Here is a 27,723-nt window from a genome sequence, read left to right as displayed (position 1 = left end):
AAAATCAGATTCAAAGATTAACTTATAAATATCCTCTTTTTATGTTAAGCAAAAAGATACTAATGACTTATGCTCTAAGCAAATATTTCTCACACTAACAACAGGATATCTATTTTTAGCTGCAGGTTTGGCTTAAAGTGAATAGCTTTCACCCTGTGATAAACTGCAGGATATACTATAGTATATCTTCTCAAAAACCATTTTTGGAATATTTAACAAAATAAGACATATAAAGACAAAAACAAATGAAACCAATTATCATAAGAGTACTTATTCTAACAAATTGTTTCCCCCAAAATATTATTTTTGAAAAATTTTAACAGTGCTTTTAAAGCCAAAATGTACATATTTATTTCATCATTAAATCTATATTTCTCAATGAACTGTACATAAAAGCAACCAATAAATCAATAAAATTTTGGCAACATCTTATTTAAAACTAGTATTTTTTATATAATCAAAAAGAAGCTAACAAAAATTAATATTAGAATGATATAGCTAATAAAAAGAAAAGTTTATCTTCAGGATCAGATACAAAAACATCCCCCTTATAATGGTGGGTCTTTCAATCGCTAATTTATAGCACAATTAATAACAGTACTAATAAGTATACCAATAGAACCTAAAGAAATATAGGAACTGATTACTGGCATTGACTAACAGTATTAATTGTTCACAGTTCTTTATGGATTTTAAAAGCAAATTAGTATAATGCCGAAATGCAAAAACATCTACAGAAAATGAAATTCACTATAGCTCTGGCTTTACAACTGCTCTTTTAAAATATATTTTTCCTCTTATACTTAAATTTTTAAAAGAATATAAGGTTAAGAGTCTCAGAGAGCATACTTACCACTCATGATGAAAGCCAACCTTTCCAAAACATATTGCTCAAAACAACAATCCAACAGCAAAGGGAGTTATGCTAATCTCTAGAGGTAGAGCCGATGGTGTAAACACACACACTGGAACACGCAGCACACAGAAAATGAAAAGAGCTTTCTTTTGTTTCAGAAGGGAGAGCCTCTAGAAGCAAAGCATAACTGCCCAGCATGAGATAACACTAGTAAACATCAAATTAATGCCAAAGATGTATATAACTAGATTTAATTTCTTTCAAGCTAGTTATCCTAGCCTCCTTCATATACCACTACAACAACTCAAAATGGCAGAGAGAAAATATTCTCTCCCAGGATGTATAAGATGTTCTCAATTATATCAGCATGAGTTGTTACCACGGCAACATTAGACCAGCATTATCAGTTCACTTGTAACCAAAGAGAAGCTCTTCTAAAGCTTTAATCAACCAAGAGAAATAAAAGACCTTTTTATTTTAGAGCCACATGATTTTTAAATTACCACGTTTTTTATATTTAAGTATTTATCCTTCTCACATGGTTCAAAGATATAAAAAAAAAATGCTGTTTTCTTCAAATACTCACACAATCCCATGTTGAACCTGGCAAGGAACGAACAGCAGAATGATTGCACCTAAACGTCTTTCAATTACACCAGCTCTTACTGTGAGCTGTGGACCTCACCGATATTAAAATGCTATGTGCTGTTGCTAGTGACTATTGGCGATGAATCTTATTGCCCAGATCGCTGATTGCTTTCATTTTTCATGAGCCAGAAAGCTATACTGCAGCACAAATATTAACCATCTAAACATTCTGTATTATGGATGAAATGAAAAATGATTCATTATATCTCTTTATTTGTAAAGATCATAAAATAACTTATTTATAAACTTCCATTAAATTCAGCATTACAAGTAGTGTTAGGTGCCACTTAGGTTGTTTTCAAAAAAGGGGAATACACAAAAAAGTTACTGGCAACTGTTGAAGTGTAAAATTCCTTACATCAAACAGGACTAAAATGACAGATTGTATAATGAGGAAGGCAGACTGGCTGGAATGGTGAACAGACTTTTCTGACTTCCAGAGACCTAAAATTTGTACCAAAATGGTGCAAATGACCATAGAATGGTACCTTCAGTGGAACTGTAGCAAGAGAACTTGTCATTTAAAAGTTACCAGGTGAGACAGGACTTCCAGTGATGGGGGAATAAGTCAGTCAGCAAATCTTCTCCCTAAGAAGCAACTTGGAAGCTGGACAAAATTCTCAGAAACAACCTCATGGCTCTGGAAATTCAGCAATCACAACCAACAAACTAAGAAGCATGTATTCATGAACAACTGCTGAACTTCACTTAGGAGCAGTAGGACTCTGGTGGCCTTGCTCGGTGCTGCTCCTGTTCCCCAAGCTGAGTCAGTATACTACTTCTTTCTATAAGGGTGGGGTGGTCGTGACAACTAACAGCTTTGCTGCTAGAGAGGACTGACTTGTTTTGAAGATGGGGTAAAAAAAACAACAACCCTAAATAAGTGACACTGTCAATAAATTAAAAAAAAAATTGTGAAATGTCCCTCTTTGGAAGGACATTTCTAGTCTGAAGTGTGGCCCTGAGAGGCAGAAGCGGCAGACTGGTAGGTAGTCTAGGAAGAAATGTAACAGGAAATGGAAATGAGAGAGGCAGAGAGGGCCTAGATAAACTCTCCACATATCCCTGGATGACCAGGAAGCTATCCCATAGAGGAGGCCAAGAGGGACTGGCAGAAAGTTAAGGCTGGTACAGACTTTAAAATCCCCTCACCCTGGCTGGGTGGCTACGTAAATACAGCATTGCTGTGGCATGCCAAGCAGCGAGTTCAATTCCTGTAGGGTACACACAATGAGTGCATCACTAAGTCAAACGAGTTGATGCTTCTCTCTCTCTGCTCCTCCCTCTCTTTCTCAAATCAATGGAAAAATTAAAGAAAGAAAGAAAGAAGTAAATAAAATTTCCTGAACCCTGAATGCGTTCACCCCACTCCAAACGGCCCCGTCAGCACAGACTGCCTCAAGGTGTGCGACTACAACCATTCATCAACCACTGACTAATGACAACGTTATGCAGACACAGGGTCCCTAACAGAGAAATCTGCAGCCAGATACCATGGGAGATGCAGTTCATAAATTATAGAAACAAATAAAATACAAATCAGAATCCAGAGCTGCTACAAAAATATTATTTTAAAAAGTAGTTTTTGACACAAACATTATGTAATCCTTAATTAGGAAAAAGACAGTTAAGAGAAAATGCCTCTTAATGGGCTAAAATATAGAATTTAGTAGGCAAAAGACCTCACAACTATTACAAATATATCCAAACAATATAAGAAAATTATGTTTAGAATAGAGGCAGAGACGGGGTCACAGGAAGCAGAGGGACAGCTGTCACAGGGAAGGGGGATTTGGGGAAGAGATCAGACTAGATGAAGGGATAGTGAAATTAAATATACATAACACATAGATACAGGTAACAGGACAGCAAATCCCAGAGGGAAGGGGGGGAGGGAGTTAGGGGGAGGGGGGCAAAGGGGATGTAATGGGGGACATGGGGGTAGTGGGTGAGAGTGTTATATTGAGTGGGACACTAGAATCCATGTTAACACAATAAATTAAAATTAATAAAACTTAAAAATAAAAAAAGAAAATTTTATTTAAAGAATTAAAAGAAAATATGATGGCAATGATACAACAATTTAATAGAGAAAGAAAACTAAAACAAAAATCATAGACTTGGAAAGTAGTACAATAACCAAAATTTAAAAACTTACTATACGGACCCAACAGCAGATTTGAGGATGGCAAAAGACTGAATCAGTGAACTTGAAGATGCATCAATAGAAATCATCCTGTCTGAGGAATAGAGAACAAATGAAATACATAAAAAAATGAATAGAGCTCCAGAAATCTGTGGGATATCAAGGTTACCAACATATATATAATGGGAATTAGAGAAGGAGAAGATAGAGACAAAGGGCAAAGATAAAATATTTAAAAAAATAATGGTGGAGAATGCCTGAGTTTAATGGAAAATATTAACCTACACATCCAAGAAGTTTAAGTAATGCCAAGTAGAATAAACAGAAAGAGATCCTACATACATCATATTGCAACTTGAAAAACAAAGAGAGCATCTTGAAAGAAGCAAGAGAAAAATGACTAATCACATACAGGGGAAAGCAATACTCATGACAAACAGAAATGAGAAAGGCCAGATGGCAGTGGAATGATATATTTGAAGTGCTAAAAGAAAACAGAAGCAAACAAGTTTACAATAATTCTCTACCTTGGAACACTATCCTCCAAAAACTAAGGTGAAATATAGAATTCCCAGATAAACAACAACTGAGGATATTTGTTTCAAGCAGAAATATTAAAGAAGTCCTTCAGGCTAAAAGAAAATGACGTGACACTGGGCCATACTCAAGCTGACAGGAAAAATGAAGAGGATTGGAATAGTAAATATATACTTAAAAGATTACACAAATACGTATTTTTATGTTTTATTCTCTTAATTTCTTTAGAGTACTTAACATTTTTTTTTTCTTTTTCTTTTTTTAACAGAGACAGAGAGTCACAGAGAGGGATAGATAGGGACAAACAGGAATGGAGAGAGATGAGAAGCATCAATCATCAGTTTTTCGTGGCGACACCTTAGTTGTTCATTGATTGCTTTCTCATATGTGCCTTGACCGCGGGCCTTCAGCAGACCGAGGAACCCCTTGCTAGAGCCAGCGACCTTGGGTCCAAGCTGGTGAGCTTTTGCTCAAACCAGAGGAGCCCACGCTCAAGCTGGCAACCTCGGGGTCTCGAACCTGGGTCCTCTGCATCCAAATCCAATGCTCTATCCACTGCACCACCACCTGGTCAGGCTAGAGTACTTAACATTTTAAGATACAATAATTATAACACTGCATTGCTGGGTTTATAAAAATATATGTAATACATATGAAAATAATAATACAAAACTTTAAAAGAAATTAAGTTATATTAGATCAGAGTAGCTACATTTTACTAGAATTAAGTCAGTATTACCCTAAAGTTGATTGTGACAAGATAAAATGTATTTTATAACAACTAAGTTAAGAAAATATCTTTTAGCCTGACCAGGCAGTGGCACAGTGGAAAAAGTGTCGGACTGGGATGCAGAGGACTTAGGTTCGAAACCCCAAGGTCACCAGCTTGAGTGCGGGCTCATCTAGTTTGAGCAAGGCTCACCAGTTTGAGCCCAAGGTCGCTGGCTCGAGCAAGGGGTCACTCGGTCTGCTGTAGCCCCCCAGTCAAGGCACATATGAGAAAGCAATCAATGAACAACTAAGGAATTGCAACAAAGAACTGATGTTTCTCATCTCTCTCCCTTCCTGTCTGTCTGTCCCTATCTATCCCTCTCTTGACTCTCTCTGTCTCTCCCACAAAAAAAAAAAAAAAAAAAAAAAAAAGAATTGGTGTTCAAAATATGTAAAGAACTTTTAAGACCTGATAATAAGACAAAATTTTAAAAAAAAATCCCTCAATTTTGAAAGTGGGCAAGAGATTTGAAAATATATTTCTCCAAAGTAGATAAATGGATAGCCTCTAAGAACATGAAAAATATGTTCAACACTATCAATCTTTAGGGGAACACAAACTGAAAACCAAAACGAAATACCAATTCACATACACCAGAATAGCTACAATCAAGACTGAAGTTACCAAGTATTAACAAGGATGTGAAGAACTGTAATCCCAAGGGCAGAAATATAAAATTGTAAATCCATTTAGGAAAGAAACAAAACTGGAAGTTAAAAAGATAAACATAGCCTGACTGGGCGGTGGCGCAGTGGATAGAGCGTCAGACTGGGACATGGAGGACCCAGGTTTGAGACCCTGAGGTCACCAGCTTGAGCGCGGGCTCATCTGGTTTGAGCAAAAAAGCTCACCAGCTTGGACCCAAGGTTGCTGGCTTGAGCAAGGGGTGACTCGGTCTGCTGAAGGGCCACAGTCAAGGCACATGTGAGAAAGCAATCAATGAACAACTAAGGTGTCACAATGAAAAACTGATGATTGATGCTTCACATCTATTTGTTCCTGCCTGTCTGTCCCTATCTGTCTCTGTAAAAAAAACCCAAAACAAAACATAAACTTACCATGTGACCTAGTAATTCTACTCCTAGATATCTACTCGAAAGAAATGAAAGCATATGTCCACTCAGTCTTGTATACAAATTTTCATAGCAATATTATCCAAATAACCTTACTAGGAACAATTCTAATGTTCATCAAATGTTGAGTTGATAAACAGAAGGCATTATATCCAAACAACACAGCATTATTCAGCAATCTAAAGAAACTAACTATTGATATGTTCTATAACATAGGTGAACAAGGTAATTCTAAGTGCCAGGACCCAGAAATAATAGATTATATATTGCATAATTCCATTTAGACAAAGTATCTAGAAAAGGCAATTTGTAGGGACAAAAAACAGATCAGAATTTGCCTAAGGTTGAGGTTAAAGTAAGAACTAATTGCAAAAGGGTACAAAAGAAATTTGGGGCTCATGGAAATGTTCCAAAACTAAATTGTGGTGATGACTGCACAACTCTATAAATTTACTCTTAAACTCCTTTGTAATTGTACACTTATAATGTGCCAGTTTTATGGTACGTAAAATATACTTCGATTAAAAAAAAATTGTCAAGTGCTTCTCTACCTATGCAGATACAGCTGGCTTGCAGCAGATCTTTGCTGTGGGAAGAACCACTTCTGTGGACAATTTAATTATGTAAATGTAGAATGGTAGGCATCCATTACCTTGGGGGATGATATAACAAATTCTTTGAAGCTTGGTCAAGGCTGTTCCTTTTCAATACCCCACGGTATTAAGATCAGAGCCACAGATGACTTTTCCAGACAATAATCTTAATATATCTTTAAAGTAAATTCTAAATTTTCATATTTTCACATACTTATGTATGTTATTTTCTTAAAATAAAATAACTTTTTCTTCCTCTGAGTCTGAAAATTCTATTTAGTCTTCAATATTCTCAAAGGTGCCATCTTCTCTTTAGTGTTAATTTCTTCTTACACTAAAATTCCCACAGCAAGCTACTTACACATTTTTAAGCAACCATTTTCCTATGCATTGAATTGTTGTTTGTATGTTTGCTCTTTCTACTCTTGTTTTTGTGGGGAAACACTACACTAACTTTTCCCAGAGATTTGTTTACAGACTGATATAGTAAATATTCAAAAAAGTTTGCCAAATGAATAAAAACTGATTATCTGGAAGCTTATGGAAGAGTTGTAGGTGGAAAAAGTAGATAAAAAGTAATGTGGAAAGTCTTCTATCTTAGAAATGAAAGTGATACAGATTCAGTGGACTAAGAAATAAGCACAAAAGTGAACTGTCCTTTGACAAGAAATGATTTGACTTTGGGTGATGGGCACACAACACAATCAACTGTTCATAAGCTATAGAAATGCTTATATGAAACCTATATATTCTTACTGGTCAATTAAGACCCCATTAAATTTTAATTTTTAAATAAAAAGAAGACTGGATGAGCTTTGGAGAGGTAAAACTGACCAGATAAAAGGATATGTTATAACATTTAGCTTTCTAATCCTACCTGAAGAAATCTATATACAAAATTGCTCATTTGTTCAATATACTATTTAAATCTAAGATGCACTAATATGGATTTGTATCTTGCAGAAAAATAGCCTGCAAATTTATGGGAAAGGGGGATAGATAAAGTGTTAGATGGTATTCACCTATCCCATCTTTAAAATGTTGTAATTAGGCACTCATTAAGTGTATAAAATCCAAGATTTAAAATGTGCAAAACTTCATCAACTTCATCATTATATAACAATATACCATTTACAATGAAAGGAATTATTAAAAGTTAATCATAATAAATCTGCTAGAAAGAGAATTCAATAAATGTTAATACTCCCATTCATTTTGAGTCAAAACAAAAAGCAGAATTTCTCCATGTTTTTCTTTTGAACTTCATGTACTTATAAGTGCATGGAACTAGCTGTTAAATATTTATGTTATCAAACAGGAATTCCTGTTACCTAATTTAGTATTAAAAGATGAAACACATTTAGGGCACCTGGAAACCACTATGTGGCCTTTATTCTGTATTTCTTCCTATATTTAATGTCACTGAAGAAGAAATTTGCATCAAAGCGTGTTACATTTCAAACATGCCTAAACTGATGATTTATCTTTACTCCATAGTTAATGAACGTAATTTAAAAATATTCCTTGTAGATCTGTGCTTATTAGTTGATTTCTTAAAATAGCACTTTTAAAACAATCATATTCAAAGTATTTATAATTAGATATTACATTCCTTTTTCTTGTCAAACAAGCCATGCAAGAAAGCTGCTTAAAATACAGTAGCTTTGAAGAATAAGTCTGTATAAAATCTTAATACAGTAAACTTCCTCCATAACTTACTCTATAAATGAATAAAAACTTGTGTTTTTCCCATAAAAATAAAACTTGAAATTTTGTAGCAATAGCTTTCCTGTTTCTGTTGTATCAGTGTTTTTCTTCTACATGAACAGATTCCTTAATAGAAAACATGAGCCACAAGCTTACTGTACTTATTCTATCATATGTAAAAGTATTGTGTATTTGATATTTTTAGGATATGAAAGAGTTAAAGAATACTTGATTAATAAACACTCAGTTACTATTTAAGTATTTCTTACATCATGCCTCTTCTTTGCAGGTTATAAGGTAAGCCTAATTCTACTTGTGTACATGATCCTATTTATTTTATTTTGTGACATCACAATAAAAAAATGCTAATAGTACTTTATTAGTCTGTTTTTTTCCAAAAGAAATAATGGCTCACAATATTATTTTCCACTGCTAGATTTTAAAATGTGTGTCAGAAAACATTAGAAGCCCCATATATTTTAAAAATGGTGAAAGTACAGTTTAAAAATAACCATTAATTATTAAAAGTACATGGTGTCATTCAAGATACATTTATAAAATAACCACTATTTGGAGGAATAGTTATTACTGAAACAGAAACTAGTTCAGTATTGTCATTATTCCTCATTGAACTTTTAATTAAAAAAATCTTTAAAGTACATTAAAAAAGGTTTCCAAAGGCCTTAGGAGATGGTAATTTAACAGAATAGGGCAAACAGAATGAATAATAAACTTTTGTTGTATGATAAATTTTAATAATGTACTATTATTTTCAATATTCATTAGTTGATTAACTTGATATTGTGATTCCTCATCTATTAACTTGCTATATAGTGAGAATTAATTATAAGTGATGAAAACCTTTTGAATAAAAAAGTTGTACAAATTTTTTACTTTGTCCCTAAAATAGCTTCAAGGTAAAAAAATTCTGATGGAGTATAAAAATAATTCAGTAAGCCTCCATAGAATTATGAAGGTGCTATACAAATCAAGTAGCAAACTTTGTAAATTACTCCTGTTTTTGTTAAAACTGAGTTTTCTTCTTTTACTGCTATGGAATATATATATATATATGAACAAAAAGAGGCAAAACTGAGTGCTGTTTGATGATCAAACAAACGTAGCAAAAGGGCCAGAGTACTCAGGGTAATTCTATTGTTCCCTTCATCAGAGTGACAAAAATACCTTGGAGGATTCAAAGTGATATGTGGAATTGAGGCTTTGGTATTGTTTATATGTGAAATGTATCTTTTAAGGTCCATGCCACCAAAAATGGTTACATATCACCATTTTAGCAAAGCAAGCAAGTCCAAACACTTTAACAAGCCTGGAAAGAATGTAATGCATGCATAAACAACTTCCCCTCCTTTAACCATAATTATAAGTAACATGAAATATAATTATAAATGCTTTTGATTTTTAAAATGTTATAAATATAAGACATCACATAGACTAATCATACCATGCTTTGATATTAGAAATCCTGCTTGTAAAACTGAAATAACTTTCATACATTTATTTAAAATCAAAAGTTGGCAAACATAATAGAAATTTAATTAAAAATTCAAGAACCTTTCCCCCCTTTTCAAATTTTAAGGCTTATACATCCAAGAAATTTTTTAAATAAACTGATATTGTTTTTAAAATTTAGACATTTCACTTTCATATAGCAACAAAAAAATAAAAGCAAAAGAACCAGAAACATACCAGAAATGATGTAAAATTTTGTAAAAGTTTCCCACTGATATTCAACATAACTAGTTGTAGATAAAACAAAACAGTGAACATGATTAAGCTCAACTTCTAATCAAGTTATTGTGGAACTTTTTCAACTACATCTTGCAAAATGTCTTTGTTCAAACCATAAAAAGACAAACAAAACATAGTTCTTTATTTTTGATCCTAAAACTCCAATTAGCATTTTTTATTCTAGTTATAATGTATTATTTTTAAAAATAACTTACTTGATCTGTCCCATAAGGCAGTATGTTCAGAGAAATGAAGGCTGTCATTTTCCAGAGATGTTTTCTGATCATGTGTAGTACCTTTAGAGTGTCTATGAAACAGTCGGCTAGCAAAGCCTTCCAATTTCTGAAGAGCAGTTGTACCTGTGCACTGGTTACCGGGTAGTTCTCTATACGCTGCCATTCATGTGTATTTACACTTAAAGTATCTGAAAAAATTTTCCAGAAGGAGCTCAACAACTTCTTACACAGAAGCTAAGAGCTATGCATGTGTCAAACTTCCTGTTTGCAGGGTATTCAAACCACTACTGCTGTTCTGTTTCCTGTTAATATAAAACAGCACATTACTGAGCCTTTCTTAGCAAAACTCTTCATCTTAACTAGAGGTGAGGATTTCAAAGACTTACATATTGACCTAAAAGGCTCTATGTTTAAGAGAGTTTCAATATTAATATACAGGTTAATGAGACCATTAAATAAAAAGCTTTATATACACACAGTAGGCTATTGTTTTTTTTAAAAAACCCAGTTAAATATGTATTACAACACTATGCAAACAACTAAAGGTCAAACCATTCTCCAAATAAAATATACTAAAATAGTTTTTTTTTCTAGGAAATCAGCTAATGTACAGATTTTATAAATCCTTATGAGCAGTTATCTTTTCATCAAAAATTGGTATGAAATAGATATTACAAAATTGGTAAAAAAAATTCGTTACTCATATTTTAACTAAGAAAAAATCTGAACTAGCACTTAAAAAAAGAACTTGTTGCTAACTCATTGACTTCAGTCTAATATATACAGGAATTTCAAAAACTTAGTATATTAGGATTGCTTATCAAACTTATAATCTACTGACAAGTGCCTATTAGCAGTACATTTTAAAACATTTAAATTTTTTTTAAAAGAACTATAAGTTTTAAAATGATATAAAATCAGTCTCAGCAAGAAATTTCCATTGATAGGAAAAAATTCCTTCTAGTTGACTAAGACATGTTAACTTTTAAACTAACATGGAGAACTACTTCTTACCTGATCTATGATTTATGTGCCTCATTTAGAAACAGCTCCTTCAATAAAAACTAAATAAAATTTGCCACTGTCCATTTGTACAAAAAAAAAGGAACCTGTGACATAACAATGATTTTGAGTATTTGCCTTTTCACACTACTTAAAAAATGAGAATTCTGTGTGATTTTAACTTTAGAAGCTCAGTATAAATTTCCTGTGAGCTACTTGACAAATAGAATAGGAATAATGACAAACAGAATACATAGGAACAAAAATGTAATCAAATGAAGACAATACACAACACACACACACAGAAAACACTGCCTAATGGATTTTGTCAAGTAACAGCTCATTTATGTGCACTTTGTTTTGTGTAATAAAATTAGTATCAATCTAAACAAATAACAGTATCTTTAAGACTAAACTTAAATTTGTAACTTTTTAAAAATAAATGTATATATAACAATATATATTAACATCTGACAGTGCTTTAATACAAAACAGACACTGCACAAATGTCTGCAGTCTTTTTTTTTTTAAGCAAGAGGTGAGGAAGCAGAGAGAAAGATTCCCGCATGTGCCCCGACTGGATCCACACAGCAAGCCCCCTAAGGGGCAATGCTCTGTCCATCTGGGGCCATTGCTCCATAGCTCGGCAACGGAGTTATTTTAGGGCCTGAGGTGAGGCCATGGAGCCATCCTTAGTGTCTGGGGCCAACTTTGCTTGAACCAATCATGCTATGACTGAGGGAGGGGAAGAGAGAGAGAGAGAGAGAGAGAGAGAGAGAGAGAGAGAGAAGGGGCGGAGTTGGGGAGAAGCAATGGTTGCTTTTCCTGTGTGCCCTGACCAAGAATCGAACCTGAGACTTCCACACATTGAGCCTATGCTCTGCCACTGAGCCAACTGGCCAGGGCTTGCAGTCTTTAATAAACCTCTGCATGGACTGACTCTACATGGGCAGAAGTAGATAAAATTCCTGAATTTTTTTACTTGCTCTCTTGAGAGGAATTCTATTCATCATCAAGGCTCACCACAAATGTCACCTCCTCACTGATGTTTCCCACACACTTCCTAGAGAAATAAACTGCTCTCTACTGTTTCCATTGATCTTCTAATTTCATGTTAAAATTTGCTATTTATAAATGTATGCCTCAAATAGTGAATTACTTGAATTCATAAATGCAATGCATGTGTTACATATTCAATAAATATACATTGAAGTATTCATTTTTAACAAATTAAAGGTCTAAGTAGTATCAGCAAACACTTGAAAATATTTTAATGTTATCTGTAGGACCACAGTTGTAAATTATCCAATAAGCAATAACTTGCTCACATATAAAAATAAAAGTAAGAGATAATGTCACTTAACTCTTTTTTCTCTATATTCAGTCGGCTACTAAAGTTTATTCATTCTTTGAGCTTCATTTTTATTAGTGTAAATGTGAATTTCTGAAATGACTTTCTTTTCTCTGCTTCCAATCATTCCGTCCAATCACTCATCTCTGCCTTTCCTAAAATAGTACACTCACAGTATTCTCTTGCCAAATGCACAAACTGATCCTAACATTTTGGCCTCACCATATTCATTTTTTTTTAACAGAGACAGAGAGAGAGTCAGAGAGAAGGACAGACAGGGACAGACAGACAGGAACGGAGAGAGATGAGAAGCATCAATCATCAGTTTTTTGTGGCGACACCTTAGTTGTTCATTGATTGCTTTCTCATATGTGCCTTGACAGCGGGCCTTCAGCAGACTGAGTAACCCCTCGCTTGAGCCAGCAACCTTGGGTCCAACCTGGTGAGCTTTTGCTCAAACCAGATGAGCCCACGCTCAAGCTGGCGACCTCAGGGTCCCGAACCTGGGTCTTCTGCATCCCAGTCCGACACACTATCCACTGCGCCACCACCTGGTCAGGCCATATTCATTTTTTAACACATACACTATCCAGACTTATATTCAATGTTGCTTGAGTTTAGGGCAGATATTTCAAATTCCTAACTATAGTAGAACAGTTAGATTAATTTATTTTTTTTATACACAAACCTTACCAAATAATTACTGTTAAAAAAAAGAAAATAAATCTCACTGGACGAGCATCTAGAAAACACTACATTTGAAATCTGTACTCTATTTTTTAAATGCAAGTGTTTATTACAAAGTCCTTACAGAAAGTAGAATCTTTAGTCCTCAGAGTAATGTTTCTATATATGGTAATGTGACAAGGAGGCTGTTGCTATGGAAGTACTTAGGCATTTGATTTTTATTAAAAAGAACTCTACTGGCATCTACTGCTAGAAAGAAACAACTACAGTTTTAACCAAAACTGAGTTCCTTCATAATTCAAACTAATCTTAAGTATATTGTTAGTCTTTCTTCTTGATGGTTTTTTCAGAACTTTAATTTGTATTAAGATGTCTAGTCATGTACTCAAAATTGTAATAATGTATCTTATACTTCATTAATAGTCTAAATAATGTATGATAAACTATAAAGTAACCAGTTTAGGTTAAAAGTCTTTATTATTCAATCTTCATTAATTTTAGAAATCATAACAATTTTCAGAGTGAACTCCTTTAGCTTGCCATAAAATACCACAAAATACTGGTTTCTTATATTCAATAAAATAACTCTTTGAACTGTATTCTGTCTCTTTAATGTGTGTGTGTGTGTGTGTGTGATGTGTACGCATGTATGTATTTGAGCACTTACTTTCTAGCACTATAAAATGTTCCGTGCCCATTTTCTATGCTTCCTGCCCCAGACCTAAAATCAGCCAAGGAGCCTTCATTCTGTTTTCTGGAAAATGGTATTAGAAACCAAAACCTGGAAACTAGGTGTGCTTGTTGTTACCAGGGTGTTGTTGCATTGAGGCCCTTTCAGCTGAGAAATATATGTATATACTAATGTGTATACATACCCATATCTGTAGATATTTATATATTTATCCACTTTCTTGTTAATAAATTAGTAATAAGTTCTTCTGATGTCTCCAACTCTAATTCATTATTGCATGATCCACTTTAGCTTCATCTTCTTGCTTATCTGAAAACTCCTATTACAAAAAGCGAGCAACCTGGCTTCCACCTTCCATTAACTTAATTTCAGTATACATGTATGGCAATATAAGAATTGTTAACCTGGCACAGTTTAAAAGCTTTATGTTGATGGGAAACACTTTTATCAACTAGAGCACACTATTATGTCCAGTTTCTTTTGCCTCTAATCTTACAGACTTCCACTTTTTCCCAAATTAACTTAGGTCAGCACCTTTAACCCCATTTTCAGGGATGTTGTTTCATATATTTGTAATATAGTCAGATTGTTTTTGTCACATTCTGAATTTCATTCTGAAATCCCCAACCTTCTAAATAACTATTTTGAAGTCTTGCATATATTAAAGTTTACTCTATATAATAGAAGTGCTGTGAATTTGGACAAATGCATAATGTCATGTATCCACAATTATATATCACACAGGATAGTTTGCTACCTTAGTAATCTGTGCTTCCCTAATCTTTGGCACCTACCAATATTTTTACCATTGCTAGTTTTGCTTTTTCCAAAACAGCATATAACTGAAGTCATACATTATGCAGGCTTTTCAGACTCTTCTATCACTTAGCAATAATATGCATTTAAAATTCATGCATGTCTTTTTGTGGCTTTACTGCTCATTTCTTTTTATCACTGAATAATATTGCATTGCATGGAATATTTCACCTGCTAAAGGACTACTTGTTTGCTTCAGTTTGGGGCGATTATAAACAAAGCTGCTATAACTTTCATGTGCGGGTTTTTGTGTGAACAGTTTTTAAATCAGTGGAGTACATTCTCAGGTGTGTGATTGCTGGATTGTATGCTCAGACTACCTTTGCAAGAAACTGTCAAAATGTCTTCCAAAGTGGTTGTTTTCATTATGATCAGCAATGAAGAGTACCCTTGCTCTGCATCCTTGTCGTCAATCAGCAGTCAGTTGTGTGTCTTAATTTTAGCCATTTTAAAAGATGTATAGTGGTTTCTCATTGTTGCTTTAGTTTCCGGTTCTTTAATAACAAATGATGTTGAGCATCTTTTCATGTTTATTTGTCATCAGTATCATTAATGAGATATCTGTTCAGACCTTTTGCCCACTTTTTAATGAGATTGTTTGTTATCTTATAACTTGTTTGGTAGAAGTCACTAGTGAGCCCATATGCTCCCGATACTGTTTCTTTGGAAATTGTTTAATTATAATTTTAAAATTTATTTAGTTTTAATAATTTATTCAGCTTATTTATTTCTACTTGTGGGAGTTTTGATATTTTATGTCTTTCAAGAAATTGGCCCACTTCATCTGAATTATTAAATTTGTGAGCATAGTGTTTTGTACTACTCCTTTATTATTGGGTTGGGGAATAAGTTCGTAGCATTTTTATATTTTCTTTTATTTTACAACGATTTGTTTGCTGTTTGGCAAAGGGTAAGTATTCATTCGATAAAACTCTTTCTGCTCTACAAAACTATGTTAATTGTATTTTTGAGTTATTTAATTTTTTATTAGTTTTGAGGCTTAGAAATGGAATACCCAGGAGGCAAAAATCAACATTTTCAACACCTGCTCCTCTTTGCTTTTCATCGAGGTCAAAAAGCTGCCGAAGCAGCCCGGGACATTTGTGACGTGTATGGAGAAGGTGTCATAGGCGAGTCTACAGCATGGAAATGGTTTGCAAAGTTCAAAAATGGCGACTTTGACGTCAATGACACGTGCCACAGCGGAAGGCCTTCTGAATTAGATGAAGAACTGGGAAATGCTCGAAAAGAATGCCACGGTCAACAAGGAGCTCTACATTGCCCAGCTACACCGCGTGAATGAGGCTATTCGACTGAAAAGACCTGATCGACATGGTCAAACCATACTCCTTCACGACAACGCCAGGCCCCATGTTGCACAAGTCGTCAAAGCTGCACTCCAAGAGCTCGAATAGGAGGTCCTTCAGCATCCGCCGTATTCTCCGGACCTTGCACCGACCCATTACCATCTTTTCCGCTCCCTGTCAAACCATATGAAGGGCGTTACCTTCGATAACAAAGAGGTCCTTAAAAACTGGCTCAACAACTTCTTTGACACCAGACCAGCCGGTTTTTGGCGGAAGGGCATCAACAAATTGGTCGAGAGGTGGGAAGAGGTTGTAAACAGCAACAGAGAATATATAATTGATTAACTTATTGATATAATTATTGTTTTTTGTTTAAATAAGTCTTCGGTAAAAACGCTATGAAATTATTCCCCAACACAATACTTCTTAATCCCACAGGGGCTTAGTGATAATCTAGCTTTTGTTTCTGATATTGGTAATGTGTGTCTTCTTTTATTTCCCCTTGATTAACCTGCTTAGATGTTTAACAATTTTATCTTTTTATAGAACAAAATTTGTTTTTTAAAATTTTCTTGTTTTCAATTTTACTACTTTATTCTCTAATTTGTATTTTTTCTTTTCTTTCACATGCATTGGGCTTAAATTGTTCTTCTTTCTCTAGTTTCCTAAGGTGTAATCTTACATTACCAATTTTAAATATTTCTTCTTTTCTGGTTTATGTATTTAAAGTAATAAATTGTCCTCTAAGCAGTGCTTTTGCTAAATTCCCCAAATTGTGATAAACTGTATTTTCATTATCATTTACTTCTAAGATTTCTTTGACCAATGTGTTATTTAGAAGTGTGTTTTATAATTTCCACATATTGGGGGATTTTTCAGCTTACTTTCTATTATCAATTTTAATTCCACTGTGGTCTGTAAATACATTTTGTACTGTTTTTTTTAAACTGTTAAGGTGTGATTCACAGCCCAGAATGTGATTTATCTTGGTAAATGCTCCATGTAAGCTGAAGAATGTATACTCTGCTGTTGTTGAATGGTATATTGTATAAATATTAACTAGATTCAGTTGATTGATAGTGTTTTTTTATGTTATCTATATATTTACTGATTTTCTGCCTGCCTAATTTATCAATTATTGAAAGAGGTGTTGAAGTTCTCAATTATAATAGTGAATTTGTCTATTTCTATGCTATCAGATTTTGTCTCATATATTTTGACACTTTATTAAGTGTACATGTTTAAGGCTGTTAAAGTTTCTGGACAAACTGACTACCAAATCATTATGTAATGCCTATTTGTATACCTCATTATTTACATTATTCTGAATTGTTTTGTTTGAAGATAACATAGCTGCTCCAGATTCCTCTTGGTTAGTGATAGCATGGTTGTCTTTCACCATCCCTTTTCTTTTAACCTGATTCTTATTTATTTATTTAATTTTTAGATTTTTAAAAAAATTTATTTATCACATTTAGAGAGAGATAGGAGAGAGAAAGGCTGGGGGTAGGAGTGGGAAGCATCAATGCATAGTTACTTCCCGTATGTGCCTTGACCAGGCAAGCCTAGGGCTGCGAACCAGCAACTTCAGCATTCCAGGTTGATGCCCCATCCACTGTGCCACCACAGGTCAGGCTTACCTGGTTCTTTATAGTGTGTATGTGTTTTTTTAAAAAAAAAACAGACAACACATAGCTGTTTGTATATATGTATATGTATATGTATATGTATACACACATATGATCTTATTCTTTATAATCCTGACAATCTCTGTCTCTGTCTCTTGGTATATTTATGCCATTTACATTTAAAATGACTATTGACATAGATTGATATCCACCATATTTGAAATTTTTTTCTACTCACTGAATTTTTTTCCCATTTTTTTGTTTATTCTGATTTTAATTGACATTTTATAGGGTCCTATTTAATATCCTCCCTTCTTAATTATACTTTTTTAAAGAAAAATTTTAGTTATTGTCTTAGTTTTTGCAATATGTATTTTAACAGATCTAATATCACCTTTAAATGGCACTATGCTGCTTCATTTGTAGTGCTGGTACTTTATAACAGTATATTCCCAAATCCTTTTTCCTATCTTTACGGCCCTGTATTATTCACTTCACTTATACATATTATATAAGCATTAAGTAGTAAACATTATTAATATTATTAAAGTTATTTTTAGATCAAAAATGAAAAAGAAAAATATTTCATCCTTCAAATATTTTCCTATTTAATTCCTTTTCTTTATGTACATTCAAGTTTTTAAGCTATATTCTTTTTCTTCTCTCTGAAGAACTTCTTTTATCATTTCTTGCAGGACAGGTCTCCAGCAATAAATGCCTTTAGTTTTTGTTTCTCTAAGAAAGTATCTGTCTCCCATTTTTTTTTAAGCGTGAGAGACAGAGACAGAGACAGACAGACAGGGAAGGAGAGATGAGAAACATCAACTTATAGTTGTGCCACTTTAGCTGTTCATTGATTGCTTCTCACATGTGTCGTGTCCAGGAAGCTCCAGCTGAGCCAGTGACCCCTTGCTCAAGCCAACAACCTTGGGTTCAAGCCTGTGATCTTTGAGCTCAAGTCAGTGACCATGGGATCATGTCTATGATCCCTGCACTCAAGCCAGATGAGCCCATGCTCAAACTGGTGACCTCCGGATTTCGAACGTGGGTCCTCAGCGTCCAAGGTCAATGCTTTATCCACTGCGCCAGCATCTGGTCAGGTCTGTTTTACACTTTTGAAAGATAATTTCACTAAATTGTTGGTTAGAATTTTTTTTCTCTCTCAACATATAAATCTTTTACTGTACTCTCTTCTTACTTGCATGGTGATGAGAAGTCTGTCATAATTCTTATTCTATTCTTCTCAAGGGTCTCTCATTCCCCTGAGGTCTTTCAAGATTTTCTTAGTTTCGGGTATCCCTCAGTTTAAATATGATATACCCAGGTTATTTTTGTATTTATTTTGCATGGTACTAAACTTTTTGGTCCTGTGTTTTGGTGTCTGTTGTTAATTTTCTAACAGTCTCTGCAGTTTTTCAAATATTTCTTCTACTCTTTTTCCTCTTCTGGTATTCCAATTATGCATATGTTACACTTTTAGAAGGTGTCCCATACTTTTTGGATGTTCTGTTTTCCTCCCAATATTTTTTTCTTTGCATTTTACTTTAGGTAGTTCCTACTGATCTATCTTCAACCTCATTGATTCTTTCCTCAGCTGTATCTATTCTATTGATGGTTTCATCAAATGTATTTATTTCTATTACAGTGTTTTTTTTACTATAAAATTTTCTGTTGATTCTTTCTTAGAGTTTTTCTCTTCTTACATTACTCATGTATTCTTGAATATTGCTTACTTTTTCCACTGGAATCCTTACTTATTAATAAGTTATTATAAATTCCCTATCTGATAATTCAAACACCTATAATATCTGAGACTGGTTCTGACACTTGCTTTGTCTCCAGACCTTTTTCTTGCCTTTAGGCATGCCATCTAATTTTTTGTTGAAAGTTCACCATGTAGCATTAGACAATAGGAACAAAGGTAAATAGACATTTACTGTATGAATCTGTTAATTTGGCCATGAGGCAAACTATGTTTAATGTTTGCTATAGGTGTTAGAAGCTTCAAGTTCCTCTGGTATCCTTGTTTGGTTTCTCTTACTGACTCTGGGTTTCCTTCAGTTCTCCTCCTCAGAGAGCCCATCCATGCCTTGCGGTTCTTTCAGCTGTAATTCATTGTTATTCTACTGTAGCCCTGTTATATATCTGCATTTTTCCAGGTGTTTTTGTTTGTTTGCTTGTATGTGTGTGTGGGGGTGTTTGTATGAGGGTAAGGTATGGCAAGGGAAAAGCATTCTATAATTTTAAGATATAATCTCAGTTTTTTACTTGACCTATTCATCTGGGCTGTGGCTTTCACAGGTTATTCTCCAGTGGTATAGCTTTTTTCTCACCTTAATGTGAGATTGGAAAGTTAGAGTGGACTGGAGTAGAAGGGATGACCTCCCCAAACTGCTCTGGTAAACTATGTCCCCTCAAAGGGTAAATATTTGCCAGAAAATGCTCTAGGTATATTTCACATAAAAACTTTTCCCTCTTCCTGTGAGAGCAACAAGTGGACCCTTCTTGGGATCTTCATCTTAATAGATTACTATATTTTAAAATACTGATAGAATTGAGTGTATCTCCTGCAGAATTTCACAGAATAGCATTCTTGTTTTCAGTTTTTATTCTTCCTTCCAACAAATAAAGGCTTTAGAATACCTAGTTCTATGTCTTTTAGGTCTTTTTAAGGTACAGAAGATAATTAGCATGCTTACTAATGATATGTTTAAACTACTGATATACCTGTTTTTTCATATTTTGATAGATCACTATTTCTAATTGTTAAAATCAGCTGCTTATTCTACTCTTTGGTTTTTCTCCCTTACACATCTTCATATCATGTGCAAACATACACGTTCTAAACTGTATCTCAGTGAACATACATAGTGAAATGTATTCCATTTCTCTACATTCACTCAAATAGGGCATACTGAGTTAGATTCTATTAGTGAATACTTTATTTCTTGAAATAACAGTGTATATTTCCCAAAATGAATTAGCTTTACTGTCTTTTTAGAAAATGTGTTGTTTTTTTTTATTTTATTTTTTTATTTTTTACAGAGACAGAGAGAGAGTCAGAGAGAGGAATAGACAGGAACAAAGAGATGAGAAGCATCAATCATCAGTTTCTCATTGTGCATTGCGACACCTTAGTTGTTCATTGATTGCTTTCTCATATGTGCCTTGACCTCGGACCTTCAGCAGACCAAGTAACCCCTTGCTGGAGCCAGCGACCTTGAGTCCAAGCTGGTGAGTTTTTGCTCAAACCAGATGAGCCCTCACTCAAGCTGGCGACCTCGAGGTCTCGAACCAGGGTACTTCCGCATCCCAGTCCGACGCTCTATCCACTGCACCACCACCTGGTCAGCCTAGAAAATGTGTTTGATAATGGTGTAATATATTCATTTAAAGGCTTGAGTTAAGAACTGGACATATGCCTGACCAGGCGGTGGCACAGTGGATAGAGCATCAGACTGGGATGTGGAGAACCCAGGTTCGAGACCCCGAGGTCACCAGTTTGAGTGCAGGCTCATCTGCTTTGATCAAGGCTCACCAGCTTGAGCCCAAGGTTGCTGGCTTGAGCAAGGGGTCACTCAGTCTTCTATAGCCCCCTGGTCAGGGCACATATGAGAAAGCAATCAATAAACAACTAAGGTGCCACAATGAAGAATTGATGCTTCTCATCTCTTTCCCTTCCTATCTGTCTGTCCCTCTCTTTGATTCTCTCTGTCTCTGCCACAAAAAAAAAAAAAATAAATAAATAAATAAATAAATAAATAAATAAAAATCTGGACATAGTCCAATGAACCTGGATTATTTTTTACCTAATCAACAAAGAAACAGAAAACATACACCTACCCACAAATATGTCCTGAGAATCTATAATATCCAACCATTGAATTATAGAGAATATAAAATAATTATGTAAGTGTAACTACCTAGGAATTTAAAAGTCAAGTAAAATCTATTAATATTTACCATGTTAATAACTCAAAATTTATATGATAAAATTAAATACATAATTGTGGAGTAGAGGCAAATTTCTCTATAGTTAAGCTTTTGTGGCTTGAGATAACAATTCATTAACAAAATAACCTGTCTGATACACTAACCCACGTATTTGTGAATACATGAAGGAACTCCAGCCACTTGATCCAAATGGAAGACACCACAGCAAATACCAAATTAAAGTCTGACCATTTTAGAATTCTAACATCCCTGGCAATTAGTATTTCTTACTTAAGGATTTTTAAAAGACTACAGAAACTACAAAAGTACCAAAAGACCATAAAGTGTAGAAAGGGCAATTCAGTGTATACTAGGGTACTGAGGAAAATAAAATGGAATACATGAAATTTGAGAAGGGTCTTGGAGGATAGGTAGAATTTGATATACCAGAAAAAGTAACAAGGGCAATTCAATAAGATAAAACTATATGAATGAAGGTTTAGTGCAGGAGTAGTCAACCTTTTTATACCTACCGCCCACTTTTATATCTCTGTTAGTAGTAAAATTTTCTAACTGCCCACCGGTTCCATAGTAATGGTGATTTATAAAGTAGGGAAGTAACTTTACTTTTTAAAATTTATAAAGCAGAGTTACAGCAAGTTAAAGCATATAATAATAATTACTTACCAAGTACTTTATGACGGATTTTCACTAAGTTTGGCAGAATAAATCTTTATAAAACAACTTACTATAGTTAAATCTATCTTTTTATTTATACTTTGGTTGCTCTGCTACAGCCCACCATGAAAGCTGGAACGCCCACTACTGGGCGGTAGGGACCAGGTTGACTACCACTAGTTTAGTGGTAATAATAAATTATTATGTGCTCTGAAAAATGTGACTTTTGAGTCGTCAAGACTTGAACTAGAAAGAAAAGGAACAATCAGGAATGACTGGAGAACAGGATACCAGTCATAAGGAACAATGAATTAAAGACACTGAGAGAGGAATGAGGCAGAAACAATATGACTACTGAGCAGAGAACGGACTGGGAGATGGTATATGTAAGCTGAGGGTAACAGTAAAAGCATGGAAAACAACTTGAGATTACTCGCAACAGTCCAGGTAAGAAATGGTGGCTACTTGAACTGAGATCATAATGGGAGAGAGAATCGGTCAAACTTCATAAATACTCTGGAGAAACAGGCAGATTTGCTAATAAAGTGAACCTAGGGAATGAATAAAAGGAAGTTATCAAAAATAATACCTATATTTTTATTTTGAGCCTCTGGGTAAATAGTCATGCCAATTACTAAGAGAAGGGAGGGTAAAGAAGGAAAAAGTTGGAAGGATGTTGTAACAAAGAAAGATTTTGTCGGACAGATTTATCAGACATCAGATTGGAGATTTCAAAAAGAAAGTTGCATATGAGACTGGAACACATTACATACTAAATTTAATTTTAATCTTATGTATGTCTGTTATCAATTGTTCTAGATTTCTGGTTGTCCAGGAGAAGAAAGAATGGCTTAAATTTACTTTAAGTATTAAATAAATCCTCCTTCCAGTGCTCACTGAGAGTCTGAATATGAATACCAAACACAGTCTCTCTGTATTTCCTCGTCTCTCTAAACTCCCAATGCCATAGTTCCCACTCTCACATTTGTCATATTACTAAAACGCAATCGTACTTCTAAACACACAATGCTATGTCATTTCAAACAAAAACACATTCAAGTGACTTACCATGGCCTGCAAAGTCCAAACCCTTAGCACAGTAATCAAGAATCTTTGCCAATCTTAAACAGGCCTCCATTTAATTCCATTTCACCAATTTATATCACAAATAATAATAACACTAACTTAATTTCCATTTCTTGAGTACAACATGCCCTTTCTTAACATCATGCCTTAGCACATACAATCTCCTGCTTTGGTTCAAAACCATATCTGAAAGTTAAACCCAGAATGTGTGATAGGCAGAATGCCCCCTCCCTAGCCTCCATTTGTTCCATCTATTCCCTGAAATCTGTAAATGTATTACAATAAATGGCTAAGGGGATTCTGCAGAGGTAATTAGGTTCCTAATTAATAACCTTACAATAGATTCTTGGGGATTATCTAGGTACGCCCAATCTAATCACATTGTCTCTTAAAAATTGAGAACTTTCTCCAGCCTGAAGCAGAAGAGATCCAGGACAGGGAACTGTCAGATTCCAAGCCTGGAGAATGGCCCAGCATGCTACTGCCCACTCTGAGATACTGGAGTCCATGGGTCAGGCCAGAGAAAGGCCTCTAGAAGTGCAGGGCAGCACCCAGATGACAGCCAGCAAGGACAGAGACCACAGTTCTGTAACCACAAAGAACAAGATATGCCATAAATATGAATGAGGGTTGAAGGAGATTCTTTCCCAGAAATTAAAGGTAAGAGCCTTCCAGAATTCTGACCTACAGACTTGTGAAACAATAAAGAGGTGTTATTTCAAACCACTAAATTTATGGTTATTTGTTATGACAGTAATAAAAAATTAAAACAAGTCTTACACATAATAAGGCGACAAGGGTGGGAAAAGGGGCGTGGGTCAAATAAGTTTGCAAATACGATGTATATGTTTGCTTGCTTACAGTTTGCATTGGGTGTGGTGGAAAGGCTGTAAGCAGGCAGGATCCTTATAGCCTAAGGCTTAGTTTTAAGACTAAGCCTTTCCTACCCTTTTAATACTAAGATCTTCTCAACACTAAACTTTTCCCCACACCCTTGACAGTTGCATGTGGGGTGGTGCACTCTTATGAGGAATCCCATTTATGCCTCAGATAAGTGACTTTTTATCAGAGACTTTCTTATTTGTATATTGGCTTAAAGGTTTTGATTTCTACACTATAAAATGGGGCAGACCGGGGGCTCGCAGTCTGGGTTTCTGAAATTAGCATTGCAAAGGAGAAGCAGCCAAGATGGCGGAGTGCTGAAGGAGAAGCCAGTTTGTGCAGAGTTTGTGCAGAGAGAAGGAGATGAGGAACAGAGGTGAATAAGGTTGCTGAGCTAGAAACCTTTGATTCTAGGAAACTCGGATAAGTCAGTGGCATTGGGAGCCCTAAATGGAAAGGGAAGGGTTTTCCCACTGTGTGTATTTCTTGCCCACCGGGTTCAAGCTAGGATTAAAGGTAATGGCCCACCAGTTCTTGGCTACGTTGTTTCACTACTGTCTGTCTGAATCAAATGCGAACCTGCATAGGCCCGGCGGCTGTGATGGTGACCGTGGCTACTGGTTTTACAGTGGAATTCTATTTCCAGAGTATTAAAATATATGAAATACAAAAATATGAAAGTTCTAATCATGGTTGATGAGACACTCTCTCCCTATAGACAGTCCAGCCCTTTGTGTTGATAGACCCTTCCTGTTGAATCACTGCTGACTCACCAGCCAAGCTCAGGCCAGGCAGCCCAGTATCTAAATCTCCACGGAAGGACTTTTTAAATACCTGAAAGAGAAGTGAAGAAGATGAAACAATTCCTTTCAACTTTCATTGCCACTACACAAATGAAGTCCTTGCATTCATACAACAGCCCTCATCAGTATAGATTGGGCAAACTCCAGGTCTCAGGTATCTGACTGCAGTGTGGTAGGTACAGTTCCAGAGTAGGGAGGTGAACAGAGGGGACGATAGGCTCAGGCAGCAACATTGAAAATGCCCTGAAAGCCTGACCAGGCGGTGGCGCAGTGGATAGAGCGTTGAATTGGGATGCGGAGGACCCAGGTTTGAGACCCCGAGGTCACCAGCTTGAGCGCAGGCTCATCTGGTTTGAGCAAAGCTCACCAGCTTAGACCCATGGTCACTGGCTTGAGCAAGGGGTCACTTGGTCTGCTGTAGCCCCCTGGTCAAGGCATAAATGAGAAAGCAATCAATGAACAACTAAAGTGCCACAACGAAAAATTGATGCTTCTCATCTCTCTGTGTTCCTGTCTGTCTGTTCCTATCTATCCCTCTCTGTGACTCTCTCTGTCTCTGTCAAAAAATAAAGAAAAAGAAAACGCCCAGAAAAGTACAGTTTGCCTTTATCCAGAATTACCATGATAGAAGCCTGGTCTTATGCATTATAAATACAAATGCTTGAAAACTTCATTCTCTAGGTGATGTGTGACACAGCATTCTGGATTTAAAAGGCAGTACTGCAGTACTAATATGAAATGTGAGACGGTGCAGACAAACCAGTAGTCGACAATCATTCACAAAAGCCCTATTTATGTCCCTGGCCAGTTGGCTTAGCAGTAGAGCATCAGCCTGGCGTGTGGATGTCCCGGATTCAATTCCTGACCAGGGCACACAGGAGAAGTGACAATCTGCTTCTCCACCCTCCCATCCCCTGCTTCTCTCTCTCTTTCTCTCTCTCTCTTCTCCTCTCCTCCTGCAACGGAGCAAGGGCCCTAGAAGGGCACAGCATCACTCCCTAGTGGGCTTGCCGTGTGAATCCTGGTCGGGGAGCATGCAGAAGTCGATCTCTGCCTCCCCTCCTCTCACTTAAAAAAAAAAGCCTCATTTATGTGTGAAAGGTAATATAAGCAGTCAGTGCTGCCACCCCAGAAAAACTGCCATGCATGCCTTCATCCTCAAACCTTTGGAATGTTTGAACTGGGCAAAATCCCCTTTGAGCCGGGCCAAAGCAACACTATATTTCAAACAACTACTTGCAAAGCTAATAGGAAAGCAGACATTTTGATTAGCACACTGAAGAAGACATTCTTTAGAATTAGCAACACCAAGTATCAACATCAATAGAAATTCCTTCCTTCTATTCATGCAATTATTCCCATTCCCTTTCTTATAAAAACTCCTTGCCTTTGGCCCCTAATCAGAATATTATTTGGGTTTCTGCCTGAATAACTGCTTCCCAAATAGCTATTCTTTGGATCTCAAATACTTGTGGACTCTCTCTTTGATCTTTTATTTTTAAGTTAAAAATATAAGATGACTTTCTCCGGCAAATTTCTACTTGTTACTCAAAATCTAGTTCAATGTCATTTCCTCTGTTCTAGCTCCTAAAATATATTAACACCCACATTATTGTACTGATCACACTGCATAATAACTATATGTTTATTCTTCTAACTCTTCTTGTGTGCTTCTCCCAAAACTGTCTACCTCTAGAATCCCACACACAGTGATCACATAGTAAGCATTCTATGTTTTTGAATTGATTAATTTTTTTAGAGATACTATAGCTCTGTACTGAGATAATTTTAGGTTTCTCAAGAGAATGATGAGGCACGGACAGAAACAGAGGGACTTTGTGAGGCCCCAGTATGTCACATAAAGCTTTACCTTAGGAGGCTGTGCATTTATTTCTACTATCTTCAATCTCACTATTTTAATATTAGTTATAAAACTGTAAAAACATATAAAACTTATTGTCTAGATATATTGAAATCTATTTACAACATATATGAATATATAATATAGTCTTAATGTTGCAAGACTGATGATAACACTAACTTATAGGTCAGACATTATTCTAAGCATTCTACATGAGATAACATATTTATTCCTCACAACAACCTACTTAAGATGACTAAGATATTATCATCTCATTTTCCAGAGCCATGGAGAAGTAAAGTATGTCAAAAGGTCACAAAATTGCAATATTCTATATTCTGGTTTAATTCTTTCTCCTTCTCCCCAAAGAAGTACATCATACTTACTTTAAACAAATTACACTTTCCAGTTTTAAACTTCTACCAAAATCTGCTTTGAATAAAAATACACGAAAGTCACAAAACCAAGGACACTAAGATTTCACTAACAAGCATATGGTTTATTCTCTTAGAGTTCTAATAAATATTTTCTAATACATTAGTTTATTTAAAAGAACTTAGCAGTGAAGTCAATGTTCCATTTTTATATCAGTATTCTCCAAATAACTTTGTTATTTTGACTGGAACAGCTATAAAACTTGATGTAGTTTTAATATCAAATAATATCTGAAGAAACTTTAGT

General features: G+C 35.2%; 1 protein-coding gene across 9 annotated transcripts in view; it reads right to left on the bottom strand.

Moving 5' to 3' along the window:
* PRKACB (protein kinase cAMP-activated catalytic subunit beta) overlaps positions 1-27,723 on the bottom strand; it is a 147,755-nt gene that overhangs the window by 74,359 nt on the left and 45,673 nt on the right. For 2 of the 9 annotated variants that reach the window (XM_066376658.1, XM_066376660.1), the window contains exon 1: positions 854-1,142. The exons of 2 other annotated variants lie outside the window; for them this stretch is intronic. In XM_066376658.1, coding sequence (XP_066232755.1) covers positions 854-860 — 7 coding nt within the window. In that variant the 5' untranslated portion in view covers positions 861-1,142. Of the gene's footprint in view, positions 1-853; positions 1,143-1,442; positions 1,507-3,662; positions 3,682-10,296; positions 10,620-27,723 lie in introns of those variants that run through there. 5 more of the 9 variants (XM_066376655.1, XM_066376663.1, XM_066376661.1 and 2 more) reach the window with 5 other exon arrangements.

Source organism: Saccopteryx leptura, chromosome 3, assembly GCF_036850995.1.
Source record: "Saccopteryx leptura isolate mSacLep1 chromosome 3, mSacLep1_pri_phased_curated, whole genome shotgun sequence".
NCBI lineage: Eukaryota > Metazoa > Chordata > Mammalia > Chiroptera > Emballonuridae > Saccopteryx > Saccopteryx leptura.
The sequence above is the reverse complement of the archived record's forward strand: the minus strand, read 5'-3'. Positions and strand labels throughout refer to the sequence as shown.